Source organism: Melospiza melodia, chromosome 7 (genome assembly GCF_035770615.1).
Source record: "Melospiza melodia melodia isolate bMelMel2 chromosome 7, bMelMel2.pri, whole genome shotgun sequence".
NCBI lineage: Eukaryota > Metazoa > Chordata > Aves > Passeriformes > Passerellidae > Melospiza > Melospiza melodia.
The window spans coordinates 26,715,819-26,730,195 of record NC_086200.1 but is presented as its reverse complement, the minus strand read 5'-3'; the positions used below and the strand labels follow the sequence as shown (position 1 = coordinate 26,730,195).

The 14,377-nt window shown below is 56.4% G+C and overlaps 1 protein-coding gene across 11 annotated transcripts in view; it reads left to right on the top strand.

Moving 5' to 3' along the window:
* Positions 1–14,377, top strand: part of TCF3 (transcription factor 3) — a 77,388-nt gene that overhangs the window by 43,946 nt on the left and 19,065 nt on the right. For 7 of the 11 annotated variants that reach the window (XM_063160835.1, XM_063160834.1, XM_063160832.1 and 4 more), the window contains exons 5-8: positions 532–628; positions 8,187–8,254; positions 11,911–12,040; positions 13,584–13,633. In XM_063160835.1, coding sequence (XP_063016905.1) covers positions 532–628; positions 8,187–8,254; positions 11,911–12,040; positions 13,584–13,633 — 345 coding nt within the window. The remainder of the gene's footprint in view (positions 1–531; positions 629–8,186; positions 8,255–11,910; positions 12,041–13,583; positions 13,634–14,377) is intronic. The other 4 variants (XM_063160838.1, XM_063160837.1, XM_063160839.1 and 1 more) reach the window with 1 other exon arrangement.

Here is a 14,377-nt window from a genome sequence, read left to right as displayed (position 1 = left end):
GCAGGGAAGGAGTTGAGGTTGCAACACTCATGACTGGGGCCTGAGTATGGGAAGAGAGAAATGCCACAAACTTCATGGAAATTGTGTAATTTTTGTTTTAATGGCTTTGTGTGATTCATTTTTGCAATGGCACCTTGCCCTCCCCTCCCATCAGCAGCAGAGCTGGGGCTGTGCTGTCAACTCTCATTTGTATATATAGAATTTATATATTTATATAAATATATCTAAAAATATACATTTATATTTATCCGGCCTTTTCCTTTCCCCTTCACCCCCCTGGTTCAGGGAGGGGCTGCCTGGATTTTACCTGGTGGGTGCCAAAGAGCTGCCAGCATGGGCCAAAGTGGTTCCATGTCCCCTCTTGCCATGTCCCCTCCCAGCAGCCTCTGCAGTGCCCAGCTCTCCCTTGGCATGTGGATAAAATCCTTCCCATGCCCTTTTCACAAGGCTTTGCCCTTCCTGGGGGAGGCTGGGCCCTGTCAGCCTCGTGTTTTGTCCCCTGCTGTGTGTGACTGTCCCCTGTTGTCCCAGCAGAGCTATGGTGAAGGCCCCCACTACGGCGAGCACCGGGAGCTGCCATCCCACAACAGCATCTCCTCGTCCCCGTTCCTGGGAGCTGGACTCGTGGGTGAGTGCTGGGACAGCATTCCCTGTGCTGGGCCTGCTCCAGGGAGGTGGCACCCAGAGGTTCCATCAGTGCCAGCTGTGCCAGCTGTGCCAGCTGTTTCATGCGTGTGGTTATGTTTCCCTGCTCTGTGGTAGCGCCCCAAGGCAGGGGTGCCCCCTCCAGGTCAATGTCCCCCAGGATGGGCTGAGTGTGCCCCTGGGAGCTGGGAATTAGGGATGGAAGTTGTTTATTGTTAAGGATTTATTAAGGATTTGGGATGACCCTGCTCATGTGGGGAGGTGGCACCAGATGATCCCACCATGGTCACCTCCAGCCAAACCCCCTGGGTGACTGTGACGTGCAAGGGGCTGTGTCACTCCCCAGAGAGCTGGGGCTGCTCCCTGTGCTGCCGTGGGGTTTGGAGGGGCCTCTGACCACATCCTGCCAGGCTCCAGCAGCCTGGTGTGGCCCCTCATGCCCAGCTCCAGGCAGGCAGCATGGGGAGCTCAGGGATGGTGATCCTGCTGTGTGTGACCATTCACCCAGTCACCTCTGCCAGCTCAGGGTGGGAGGGGAGATTAAGAGCAGAAAATATCCCTCCTGGAGGGCTTAGAGAGCTCTAATGGCATTAGGTCAGGAATTGGGGTTAGTCCTCCCCACCTTTGCCCACGCAGGGGTGGTTAAAGTGCTCCAGCACATGTGGAAGGAGCAGGGCTGAGGCAGGGCTTGCTCGTGGTGAGAAGGAAGGGGTAAGAAAAGGGAATCCTGTTTGAAACAGAAAATCCCCCAACACAAAACCCCCCCTGTGGATGTAGAGGCAGAGGGGAGGAGCAGAGCAGGGCTGTGCTGGGCCAGGAGCAGCCACACGTTGGCCCCTCCTGGCCTGGGTCAGGGCTTGGGGCTCGCTGTGAGCTCTCCCTCCCCTTCCCCCCCTTGTGCTGTTGGGGACAACGTTTGGGTGTCCCTTGGGGATCTGTGCAGGGGAAGGAACCTTTCCAAGCCCGAGGGGGATCCCAGGTACAGGCAGTGCTCACCCTCCTGCACAAATCCTGTCACACTCAGACTGGTCTGACAGGAGCAGGGAGCAAGGACAGGAACTGGGAGGCTGCAGGGGTAAGGGAGCAGTGGAGTGTGTCCAGCCAGATTTCTGTCCTTCCAGATTTCTGTGCTGGGAGCTGTGTCACAAACCCCACGAGCAGCAAACTCCATGGGACAGGCAGGGCTGGAGGGATCTGCCTGGCCCAGGAGAGAAGGAAAGCAGGTGTGGGTTTGAGGGGAGCAGGACACTGCCAGCACATCCCTGAAACCCCACAGGCTGCAGCCCTGCCCTTTGCTCCTGTCCTGGTTGGGCCCTTGGGTGTCACCTCCCCTGCCCAGGGTCCCCTCCCAGGGGCAGTGAGGAAGGGGCTGCTCAGCCCCTGGGGCACAAAGCTCTGATTTAATCCCTGCTGTTCCCTGCAGTGGCCCCAGGGAGGGATGGTCACTGCTCCTCACCCCATCCAGCCCAGTCCTGGGGTGGTGACCTTGTGGATCACAGGGTGCACACCTGAGCCAAAGGCAGTTTGGAAGGAAAAGCACAGATTTCTGTTCAGCTGTTGAGTTTGAGCTCTTTGGATGAGCGTGGAGCACAATGGGAGCTTGGCTTCAGGAGGCACCTTCTGCACAGAGCTGAGAGGGGCTGCACTGACACAGCTCCTGGGGGAGATGCTCCCCCCAGCCAGGGTCCCATAGGCTCTGGGTGCTGCCCCTCCTGCTCTCACTAAAGGCACAGTGTGAGGGGAACCTTCAGTTCCTGCCCTCAGCCACAACTTCAGCTCCACAGGTGATGGGGAAAATCAGGATGGACTGGGCAGGGACCTCTGGGCTGTGTTGCACTGGATGGAATAACCTAAATTTGTCAAAAGAATAAGAAAATAAATTAGAAAGTGCCCAGAGGAGGCACACGGAGCTGGGGAAGGGCTGAGGAGCAGCTGAGGGCACTTGGCTCGTTCAGCTGCAGCCCAGGAGACTGAGGGGAGGCTCCTCGGGGGCTGCAGCTCCTCCCCAGGGCAGGCACAGGGGCAGGGGCTGAGCTCTGCTCTGGCACAGGGACAGGAGCCCAGCAAGGGCTGCAGCTGTGCCAGGCCTTGGCATGGAGCTCAGGGCAAGGTTCTGCCCCCCGAGGCTGCTGGGCACTGCCCAGGCTGCCCAGGGAATGGTGCCAAGGCTGCCAGAGCTGCAGGAGCTCCCAGGGCTGCTCAGGGTGGGGCTGTTGGGGTGGCTGTGCAGGGACAGAGCTGGGATCAGTGATCCCTGAGGGTCCCTCCCCACTGAGCACATTCCAGGATTCCGTGGTCTGTCCAGTCTCTGAGCCTGTGTGGAGCTGCCTGTGCTGGCAGTGCAGGCAGTGGGGTCGTGTCTGTCACTCCTGGTGTCACCTGAACTCTCAGTGGCTGCTGCTGCCCAGGGTGACAGAGCTGGACAGGGCTCTGAGCAGCCTGGGCTGCTGGAAGGTGGAACAGGGTGGTCCCTAAGGTCTCTCCCAGCCCAAACCAGCACTCCCAGGGTGCTCAGGGTTGGGGTGGCTCTGCAGGGATGGGGCTGAATTGATTATCCCTGAGGGTCCCTTCCCACTCAGGATATTCCAGGATTTTGTGATTCTAAACCCCTGAATGGAAACACCCTGAGTGCTCTGAATGAGGAGCATTCCAGGCTGGGTGGGTCCAAACCAATGTCTGAGCCCTCCATTGCTCCCTCCTCCAAGTTTCCCAGCTCTGAGCCTTTGGTGCTGCTCCTGGAGCACAGGGAACCTCCTGGAGAGTTCTGAGCTGCCCAGCCTGGGTGGGGACAGGTGACAGGAGCATCCCTGGCTGTCCCAGTGACAAACCAGCTCAGCTCGCCCCAGAGGATGAGGAGGGTGAGGAGAGCTTTTCCAAGTCACCAATTTCACAATTTACCATTCATCTTCAGCAGGGACAGGCGGGGAGTGGGGTGGTTAAACAGCAAGGAAACTGATAAGCCATAACAGATTTCTTTCTAGTAATTATTTCTAGTAATTAGCTGCCTTTCAGAGCAGTGCTCCTAATCGGGTGGGTATTGTCCGTGCCTGTAGATTGGGGTCTTCCTGGACAATGGGTTTAATCAGGGGGTGGTCGCTGCTCCTGCTTTTTTAACTTCTTTTTTTTCCTCCTTGTTTTTAATCCCTGGCTGTGTTTTGCCTCCCCTTTTCCCCCAGGCCAGAATTGTAATGGAATTCTAATGGAATTAGCAGTGTGGGGCTGGGGGAGGTGCGTGGTGGGTGGTGGCTCTGCTGGGGCTGGGGTGATGTGGGGGCACTGGTTCTGCCAGTGGCTGCTGGAAAAACTTGTAGGCAGCATTTAAATATTTTATTCTTGGCCTGTCAAGTGCAGGGCCAGGAGTTGGACTTCAGTGATCCTGTGGATCCCTTCCAGCTCAGGCGAGTTCCTTCCCTCCACCCCCATATCTCAGGCTGTTCTGTGATTCTGTGGTTTATGAGAGAAATGGCAAAGCCATGATTTATTATTATTTAAAAGCAGTTTGCTGCAGTGGAGGTGAGATGCTGCCCTGATCCAGGGTGCCAAAGCAAATCCCTGACACTGCCAGGGTGGGTGGGAACCTCTGGGAAGAGCAGTTTGTGTTTTTCCACCTCAAGCTCAGAAGCAGATGTGCACTGGAGGAGAGGCACAAGCAGCGTGGGGGGTTCCTCTGGAAAAGCCCTGGGTGCAGGCAGGGCTGGGGGAGGCAGAGCCTGCAAGAGGGAACATGCTGGGAGAGCAGGGAGGCTGGGAAAGGCTCCTCGGGCAGGGCTGGAGGCAGCACAGGCACATGGGGGCAGGAGATGGCAGGGGAGAGGCAGGAGGGGATGCCAGGAGGATCTGGAAATGCTGAATGCTCTCAGCCAGTGTGTGGGTGCACTGGCTCGAGGTGCCTCCACTGTGCTTCACCTCCTTTCCAAAGGAAACCCCTTTCCTCTCTGAGGGATTTATTCCCACTGTCTTCTCCTCCTCCCACAGGATCCCTTCACATCCACCTGCAGGGTTTCAGTAATTCTGCTGGCAGCAAGGTGGGGTTTGGGGAGATTCCTGATGGGATTTTCCCCACATTACTGAGATGTGTCTCCATCCTGGTCCTTGCCTCCTTCTTTACCACCTTTGACACTTTGCCCCCTTTCCTGGTTGGTGCCCTGGGCTGTGGCTGCCAAGGGGTGATAGGATGGGTCTGGGATTGCCACCTGTGCCATCTGCATGCCCACAGAAACAGCTCCTTCTGCTGGCAAGCTCAGCCTTTCCTTGCCCAGCTCTGCACCTTTTGAATTTCTGCAGGCTGAGGTACATTCCCATCCAGAAAGGTGCCATTTTCCCTTCTGCCTTCTTTTCATAGACAGTTAAGTGTAAAATCTTTTGTGCTGAGTTTTTACTGCTTTTTTCCCTTGTTATGTGATGATGGAGGGTGCAGGAGCTGCCCTCTCTTTGCCAATGTCCCCCATCCCATGGGGCACCCACAGACCCAAGGGTGCAGCAGATGCTGAGTGAGGGATGAGAGACATCCAGAGGAGTTTGTGAGTTTGGGGCAGTGCAGAGCTGGCACTGGGTTCACAGAATCCTGGAATATCCTGAGCTGGGAGGGACCCTCAGGGATCACCCAGGCATTAACCAGGAGACCCCAACACCCTGAGCAGCCCTGGGAGCTCCTGCAGCTCTGGCAGCCTTGGCACCATTCCCTGGGCAGCCTGGGCAGTGCCCAGCAGCCTCGGGGGGCAGAACCTTGCCCTGAGCTCCATGCCAAGGCCTGGCACAGCTGCAGCCCTTGCTGGGCTCCTGTCCCTGTGCCAGAGCAGAGCTCAGCCCCTGCCCCTGTGCCTGCCCTGGGGAGGAGCTGCAGCCCCCGAGGAGCCTCCCCTCAGTCTCCTGGGCTGCAGCTGAACGAGCCAAGTGCCCTCAGCTGCTCCTCAGCCCTTCCCCAGCTCCGTGTGCCTCCTCTGGGCACTCTCCAACAGCTTTGGCTCCTTCTGATCTCGTGGTGCCCAGAGTGCCCCCAGCACTGGAGCTGAGGCTGCCCCAGGGCAGAGCAGAGTGGGACAATCCCTCCCTGGGCCTGGTGCCCCCAGCACAGGGGGGCCCTTGGGGCTGCCAGGACCCAGCAGTGACTCAGATCCAACCTGCACTGACCAGGACCCCCAGGGCCCTTCCCAGGGCGCTGCTCTCCAGCCTCTCATCCCCAGTCTGCCCCTGCACCCAGGGCTGCCCCATCCCAGGGCTGGATCTGACACTTGCCCTGTCAAACACCACATGGCTGGGGATTCCTCAGTGTCCCTTCAGCTTCCCACACACATCAGGAGCCCCCTGGTTCAGCCAAAGTTCTCTGGTGATGGCAGAGGCTGCTGGATGGGGTTTGGAGCACCCTGGACAGTGGGACGTGTCCCTGCCCATGACAGGGGTGGCACTGGATGAGCTTTAAGGTCCTTCCAACCCAAACAATTCCATGATTCTGTGATTCCCCACTGCAGTCACACATGGAAGCTGCAGTGTGTTAGCAGAGGGAGACCTGGCTGCTGCTGTCCAGCCAGCCCCCCCTGGCATTACCCTGCTTTTCCTGTGCTTTAGGAGTAATCAGAACCTGCCTGATGCCACAACCTGCTGTGTCCTTTGTGCCCGTGGCTGCTGCTGCAGTGGATGGAGCTCTTAAGCTCTTTTAGAAATTAGGTCATTTAGGAGATCCATCCTCTGACATTGTGACCTTTGTTTACTTAACGTTTAAGCCTCTGAAAGGAAATGGCAGCAGCACCCAGGGCCTCCTGCTGTCACTGCAGGGAGGGAGGGGAGCCTGAGCTGTGCCAGCACCTTCCCAGCAAGAATGGGGGTCTGGGGCTTGGGGGAATCCACTCTAAAATTTTTGGGTTGAGTTCAAGACCTCCATGGTTAGGTTGCACAATGAGCAGCCTCCTCTCTGTTCCCATCTGGCCCAGGAATGAGAGAATCCTGGGATATCCTGAGCTGGGAGGGACCCACAGGTCCATGAGTCCAGCCCCAGAGCAGCTGTGGCTGCCCCTGGATCCCTGGCAGTGCCCAAGGCCAGGCTGGAAGGGGCTTGGAGCACCCTGGGATGGTGGAAGGGGCTGGAATGAGATGGGCTTTGAGATCCCTTTCAGCCCAAAGCACTCTGGCATTCTCTGCTCTCTGGGCCCTGTGCTTCAGGGGGGATGGTTTGAGGCATTTTGCTTCCCCTCCCCTGTTCCTCTGCTCCCCAAACCTCTCAGTGGTGTGGGGAGGGTCCTGCCAGCCCCAGTGCATTAAACTGCATCTTAGTGGCCTGGGGCTGGCTTTAGGCTAAGCAGATTGGCAAAATCCTGCCCCTCCCATTGTGCTCACTAAGCCAGAGCAGAGGCAGGATGTGATGTGTGATCCCCTTTGCAGGAAGGGTTTGGGGGTAGGAGCTGGTGCAGTGCCTCTTCCCCACTAGGAGAGTGTCTGGTTGTGCTTCAGAGGGATGGAGAGAATCCCAAAGGACACTGTTGTGCCTCCAGCTGCTGCAGGCACAGCACTGAACCATTTCCATTCCCTTCTCCCTTCCCTGTGTCTTTGCTGCCCTGGCACCCCTGGGTGCTGCTGGCTGGGGGCAGGCTGTCCCCAGGGCAGGGCCCTTGAGGCAGGAGAGTGCCAGGATGTTTTGGACAGGGAACATCCCACCAGGTATCTGGGCTCCTTTTTTTGGTTTTTTTTTTTTTTTTTTCCCTTCAAAACTTTATTTTCAGCTGCATGTGTGCAGGGTGAGGTGGTTGTGAGAGAAGCCCTCATTGATCCTGGTGCCAGGACAAAGGGAATGGCTCCCACTGCCAGAGGGCAGGGCTGCATGGGATCTTGGGCAGGAATTGTTCGTGGCAGGGTGGGCAGGCCCTGGCACAGGGTGCCCAGAGCAGCTGGGGCTGCCCCTGGATCCCTGAAAGTGTTCCAGGCCAGGTTGGATGGAGCTTGGAGTAACCTGGAATAGTGGGAGGTGTCCCTGCCATGGCAGGGGTGGCACTGGGTGGGCTTCAGGGTCCTTTCCAACCCAAATCCTTTTGGGATCTGTAACTTCACAGGGGCACTGCAGGCACAGGGCTGTGCCCACACAGGTCCCAGCTGGCTGTGAGGAGCTGCAGGTTTGGGGGAGCTGAGCCTCCCCCAGGAGAGGGGCAGAAGGTGCCCAGTGCCCTGTGCAGAGCAGGAGCTCAGCTCTCCTTGGCTGGGAGTGCATTTCCCTGGGGTCTGTCCCTGTCCTGGCCCTTGGTGTGCTCAGCCCTGCCCCTGCCAGGTCCAGCTCTCAGTGTCTGCAGGGAGCCTTTGGCTGGGGGCTGGCACTGCCAGTGTGCATGGCCACAAATACTGCCCTGTGCCACTGCAGCTCTGGGCTTTTGGTGGGTTTGGACCTGCTCTCTGTGAACTGAGTGCAGCTCCTGCTTTAGCACAAGCTTTTCATGGGACATGAGCTGCTTCATGGGAACAGGATTTGTCCCTTGGCAGGGTCCAGGAGCCTGGGGTCAAAAAAATGCCTCCACTTCCCTCTTACCCCAAACCTTGTCTTGTCTCTTCTCCTTCTGCAGGGAAGAGCAGTGAAAGAGCCTCGTACTCCACATTTGGAAGAGACACAGGGATGCCAGGACTAAACCAGGTAATGATAAAATGCACTGAGATTTTCTGCTTCATTTACTGGCTCCCAAGAGTGGGAGTGTGGTAATGAAACCAACCTGGATTTCCATCTCATCTCTATGCACGGGGTCCTGGGAAGCCTCTGCTCTGCTCCAAAACCTCTGTGCAGTGTTGGGGGCTCATACTGGTGTGTGCTGCTGGCTCAGAGGAGGTTAGAGGAGGTTAGAAAATGTTGGTTGTAGCTCTCACTTCTTTCCCAATCTTCTTCAGCCTCGCTCATTTTGTTGTTGTTACTCCTGGTTTGTGTTTGATCAGCCCTGGCCCAGCCTTGCTGCCTTTGGGGGGTTCCAGCAGTCAGATCCAAGCAGTTCCTTTCCCTTTCCCTGTGCCAGGCTGGGCATGGGCAGGGAGCATTCCAGGAGGCTCCTTCCCCTCCTCTGCCTGCCCTGGGCTTTCTCTCTCCCTCTCCAGCAGCATCTCCCCCTCCCTGGCCAGTGTCCAGTGCCCCAGTTCTGGGCAGGGTCTCTGAGGGGCTTTCTGTGGTGTTGCAGCATCATTTGAGTGACTGCCAGGTGGAGCTTTGGTTTTATGGTGGGGCTGTGGGTGCAGGACCTGCAGCAGGAGCTCTGCCCAGCCCTGGGGCAGCATCAGGACCTGGAGCTGCTGGAGGAGATGCTGCCAGGGCTGGAGCCCCTCTGCTCTGAGCCAGCCTGGCACAGCTGGGCCTGCTCACCTGGACAGGAGAAGGCTCCAGGGACACCTCAGAGCCCCTTTTGGGGCCTGAAGGGGCTCCAGGAGAGCTGCAGAGGGACTGGGGACAAGGCCTGCAGGGACAGCACACAGGGAATGGCTCCCACTGCCACAGGGCAGGGCTGGGTGGGAGATTGGGAATCAGGAATTGTGGAATCCATCCCTGGAATGGATTTCCCAGAGCAGCTGTGGCTGCCCCTGGATCCCTGGCAGTGCCAAGGCCAGGCTGGGCAGGGCTGGGAGCAGCCTGGGACAGTGGGAGGTGTCCCTGCCATGGCAGGGGTGGCACTGGATGGGCTCTAAGGTCTCTCCCATCACAAATCCTCCTGGCACTCCATGATCTCCACAGCCCTGGAAGGGACCCAGCACACCAGAGGCACCTCTGGCAGACACAGCCCAGCCCTGCTGGGTCACCCCATGTGAACCAGGGCTTTGCTGGGGGGAACAGCTCTGCTTCCTGTGGGGAATACCAGAGGTGTCAATGTGAGCTTGGAACACAGCAGAGCAGCCCTGAGATAACCTCCCCTGCTGCCAGCAGCATCCAGAAATAGCTGTTTGGGAAGGAGGAAGGAGTGAGCACCTCCCTTTGATGTGTGGCTCCAAGTGCCCCCTCAGTGCCCGGCCTGGCCTGGGGAAGCAGTCCCAGCACCGGAGCCAAGGGAGGAGCTTTTGGCTGGACAGCTTTTATTTTATCCATGTACACACACACATATTACATGTTTTAATTTTACACAAATTTGTCATAATTTCCTCCTCTCTGAAGTGAGGATGTTTCCTTTGCTGGAGCAGCTGTGCTGGCTGTGCCAGAGTGGATTTCATTTACCACTGAAGCTGCTCAAAGAACACCGGGCCCGGTGCCAAGTGTTGCTTTTGGATGTGATGGTTTTGCTGGGCTTTTGTGGAGGAGGGGGAATATAAGGTAACAGGAATGGGGGGGCAAATGGCCGGGAGAGGCCCCGGGAGAGGCGGGCACAGGGCTGGGGATCGGGTGGCAAATCCCACTTGAGGTGGAGAGGAGACAAAACCCCCTTGTGGGGGTGGGGGGAGGCCAATGGAGCCTCTGTGGCCCCCAGAGCAGTTGTTGCTTCTGGCTCCGGTTTGGGGGAGTGAGGGGGGTTGACCTTTTTGTTTTGTTTGTTTTTGAAAAGATGAAAAATTGTCTGGTGGAGATGCCCTGGATGTGGATCAGGTTCTTGCCCCAAAAATGCCCTGCTCTGGTAGGGCAAAGCTGGCAGGGCATTTCCCCTTTGTTTAACCCTGAACCATCTCCTGGGGCATCCCCAGGCAGAGGAAATGGGAAGAAAAGCCCTTTCTGTGGGAAATGGCTCCAAGTCCCAGTGTGTCTCCTGCCTGCAGGAGGAGCAGCTCCGGGATCCCTCCGGGTGCTTTCCTTGGCCGCGCTCAGAGCGGCTCCGGAGCACAGGAAACCTGAGCACTGGAACAGATTGCAGGAATGTCACCAGCTGTGAACACACGAGCTCCTCTTTCCCTCCCTGACCCCTTTCTGGAGGAGACAGAGTTTGAAAGCAAAGGGGTTTTTTTCCAGTTTCTCAAAAGCCTGAAATCCTCCTTTATTTCCATGTGTTGCCCTCGGAAGATGGGTCAAAGCTGAGCTTTTGGGACTTGAGGGCCCTTTGGCAGCCCTGGGCAATTCCGTGTAAATACACTGAACTTCCTCCTGAGGTGAGAGTGCTGGAGGAGAGGCTCCATCCCAGGAGGGAGCACCCTGGGCTCTGGCTCTGCTGCTTCCCAGCATGCCCAAGGTCAGCAGGGATAAACAGAGGGAGGAGTTTCCTGGCTTTACAAAGAGGGATTTGGCTTTTCCCTGATAAAACTCAGGAGAAAACCACCCTGAGCAGTGGCAGCAACATTCCACAGCACTGGCCACAACATGGGCTGGTGACATGGGGATCATGCTGTCCTCCTGGACATCAGGGTGAGCATGGCACCATCAAGGTGAGCATGGCACCATGCATGTCCTACCATGGCACCTGCAAGGTGACTGTGGGACCACAATGTCCCCCACCATGGCACCATCAAGGTGACTCTAGGATCACAGTGTCCCCCACCATGGCACTTACAAGGTAACTGTGGGACCATTATGTCCCCCACCATGGCACCTGCAAAGTGGCTGTGGGACCAGTGTCCCTCACCATGACATCTGCAAGGTGACCATGGGACCACAATGTCCCTCACCATGGCACCTACAAGGTGACTGTAGGACTACAGTGTCCCCCACCATGGCACCTACAGGGTAACTGTAGGATCACAGTGTCCCCACCATGGGACCTACAAGGTGACTGTAGCACCACAGTGTCCCCCACCTACAAGGTGACCATGGGACCACAGTGTCCCTACCATGGCACCTGCAAAGTGACCATAGGACCACAATGTCCCCCACCATGGCACCTACAAGGTGACTGTAGGACTACAGTGTCCCCCACCATGGCACCTACAGGGTAACTGTAGGATCACAGTGTCCCCACCATGGGACCTACAAGGTGACTGTAGCACCACAGTGTCCCCCACCTACAAGGTGACCATGGGACCACAGTGTCCCTACCATGGCACCTGCAAAGTGACCATAGGACCACAATGTCCCCCACCATGGCACCTACAAGGTGACTGTAGCACCACAGTGTCCCCACCATGGCACCTGCTGGTTTGCATCCCTGGTTTGCAGAGGTTCCTTGCTGGGGTCCAGCAGGAAGGCACAAGCTGAAAGCCTCTTTTGTTCCTCCACACCTATTCCCCCACCTCCACCCCCATATTTACGGATTTTCTTTCCCTCCTGGCCCCTTGGCTCGTGTTTATTTTTCCCCTCAGCTGAATTGGTGTGAAGGTGGCTCAAAGCAGCTCTGTTCTCTCCCAGTGAGTCGTTTTGCAGTGTGATTCCATGGAAGGGCTTTTCTCTCTGCTTGTTTGCAGCCTGGTTTCCTGCCCAGCGAGATGGGAATTGCCAGCCCCAGCACGCTGTCCCCCACCGGGGGCAAAGGGGGGGCTCAGTATTTTTCCTACCCCAACAATCCTCGCAGGAGAGGTGCTGAGAGCAGCATAGGTGAGTGACTGTGTCCCCTGGGTGCCACCATGCCACCTGGGCAGGTGCCCTGCTCAGAGCTGCCACTGGGGAATGAGGGCATGGATGCTGGGAATGAGGGACTGATGTTGCCATGTGTGCCCCTGGCATGAATCTGGTGTTTGCTCTGTTTTGGGGAAGGAATGCATATAAATATCTCTTTTATATGTATAGAGAGATCTAACCTCAAAAAAGAGTCAGGTAGAATTTCCCTCTTTCTGGAAAATGCCAGATTAGCTGAAAGCAGCCACTGGCTTGAGGTTCTTGTAAAAACACCTCCAGCCACACTGCACATCACTGATCCTTCCTGGCAATCCCTGGGCTGCTCTGGAGGCTGTTCCTGTGCCTGGTGGCTCTCCTGGAGCTGCAGCAGCAGGACTGTCAGAGCAGGGTGTGGGAGGCAGCAGCAGGGGCTGGAGCTGTGCCTGGGATCAGGGAATGTTTGCTCCAGGAGCTCTCCCTGCCCGCGCCGCTGCTCCCAAGCAGGGCTTGCCCATGTCTGGATGGATCTGGGAATAAAGGCTGGGGTCAGGTGTGAGTTTAACTTGAGAGGGAACACAAGCTCCAGTTCCCCAGAACTGCTGTTTCTCGTCACAGTTCCCCTGCACCCACCAGAGCCACTTTCCTGCTGCTATTTTGGGCTTTCCCCAACGAGTGAAACCAGAAGTGACCCAGTGATGGGTGCACTTTTCAGTGCTTTTCAGAAAAAGGCACCTACTCTGGTGCTGCCACTTGAGCCTGGAAAATGATTCTCTAGCATTCTGTGGGATGAATTTCTGCTCTGGAGGAACATCCCAGCAGAGTCCCTGGCTTGGCAGGTTGCTGTGTTAGCACCCCCAGCCAGGGCTTTCCTTAATTATGAAAAATTTCTATAAATTGATGAAAAAAATTATGAAAAAAATAGTTATAAAAATAATACTTATGAAAAATATAATTTTAAAAAAATTTAGCCAGTGCTTCCCCTTGAGCCACTTCTGGATGTTTCCTCACCACCTCCCTGACCTGTCCCCTTCCCCCAGGACACTGTGTCCCCTCCAGAGCTGGAACTGGAGGGATGGGCTGGGGTCTGTCCCTGGGAAGCACATCCCTGCCTCCTGCAGCAGTGAAGCTTTCCCAAGTCTCTCCCTGTGTAGGAAGCAAATGAAAATACAGCCCAGCCCTGCATGTGTTCCCTTTCTGCATCCTCTCTCCACAAACCCACTTCAAGTTAAAAGTGTTTCCAAAAAAAACCCCCAATGAGGGGTTATAACGTTAAATGTTATTATATTTATGGGCTCAGTCTCTCCCAACAAACCCTTCCTGTCCTGGGATCTCTGTGTGGGTGTGAAACCTGCCCCAAAGGGAGCAGACAAGATTTGGAGAGGCTCAGCCTTGGACATTTTCACTGTTGGTGCTTCCTGGGCCATGGGACATTGGGGATCCCAGCCCTGTCTGTAGCTGTATTTTCCAACCCCTGAGACTTTTGCTGCAGCTCATTTCCCTTCATTCTAACCTTTGCAAACTCAGATCCTCTCTTGTCTGACAGATGGACAGCCCAAAAAGGTTCGGAAGGTGCCTCCTGGACTCCCCTCCTCGGTAAGTGCAGCGCTGTGTTCCATTCTCTGCCCTGGAGCCATCCCTGCTCCCTGTGCCCCAAAATGCTGGGGCCTGCAGCCCCAGACTGGCCAGCAGTGGGGTGATGATGGCAACATTGCAGACTTTGCTGGATTTCTCCCAAATCAAAGCTGCCAGCAGCTATGACCCTGCCTGCTGATAGAGCCCCAAGCACCACCTCTGAGCTGGTACCCAAACCATGGGGAAATGATTCTTTTTCCCATGGAAAATGGCCTCCATTTGGGGCTACTCACACTGGCCCACACTGGGACACCAACTTAAAACTTTGCAAACTTTGCTTGATTTCTCCCAAGCTAAAGCTTGCAGAAACTAGGACTGAGTGTTCCCTTAAAATCCCAAATGCCACCTCTGATGATACCTGTTGCAGTGTGATGACATAGGGTATTTCATTCCAATAGATACCCAGTGCCTGGGGAAATTACTTCTTTTTCCCATGGAAAATGGCCTCAGCTTGTGGCCACGTGCCCTGGCAGACCCTGGGGTGTCAAGCCTAAAAATTCACAAACTTTGCAGGATTTCTCCCAAACTAAAGCTGCCAGCAACCAGGACCCTGCATGCCCTGCATGCTTCCCGGGCTGGGATTGCAGCAGGATGGGGAAGGGAATTCCCGTGGGGGAGAAGGGGCAGCGATGGGAGCTCGGGGAAGCGACGAGAGCTCGGGGAAGCGACGAGAGCTCGGGGAAGCGATGGGAGCTCGGGGAAGCG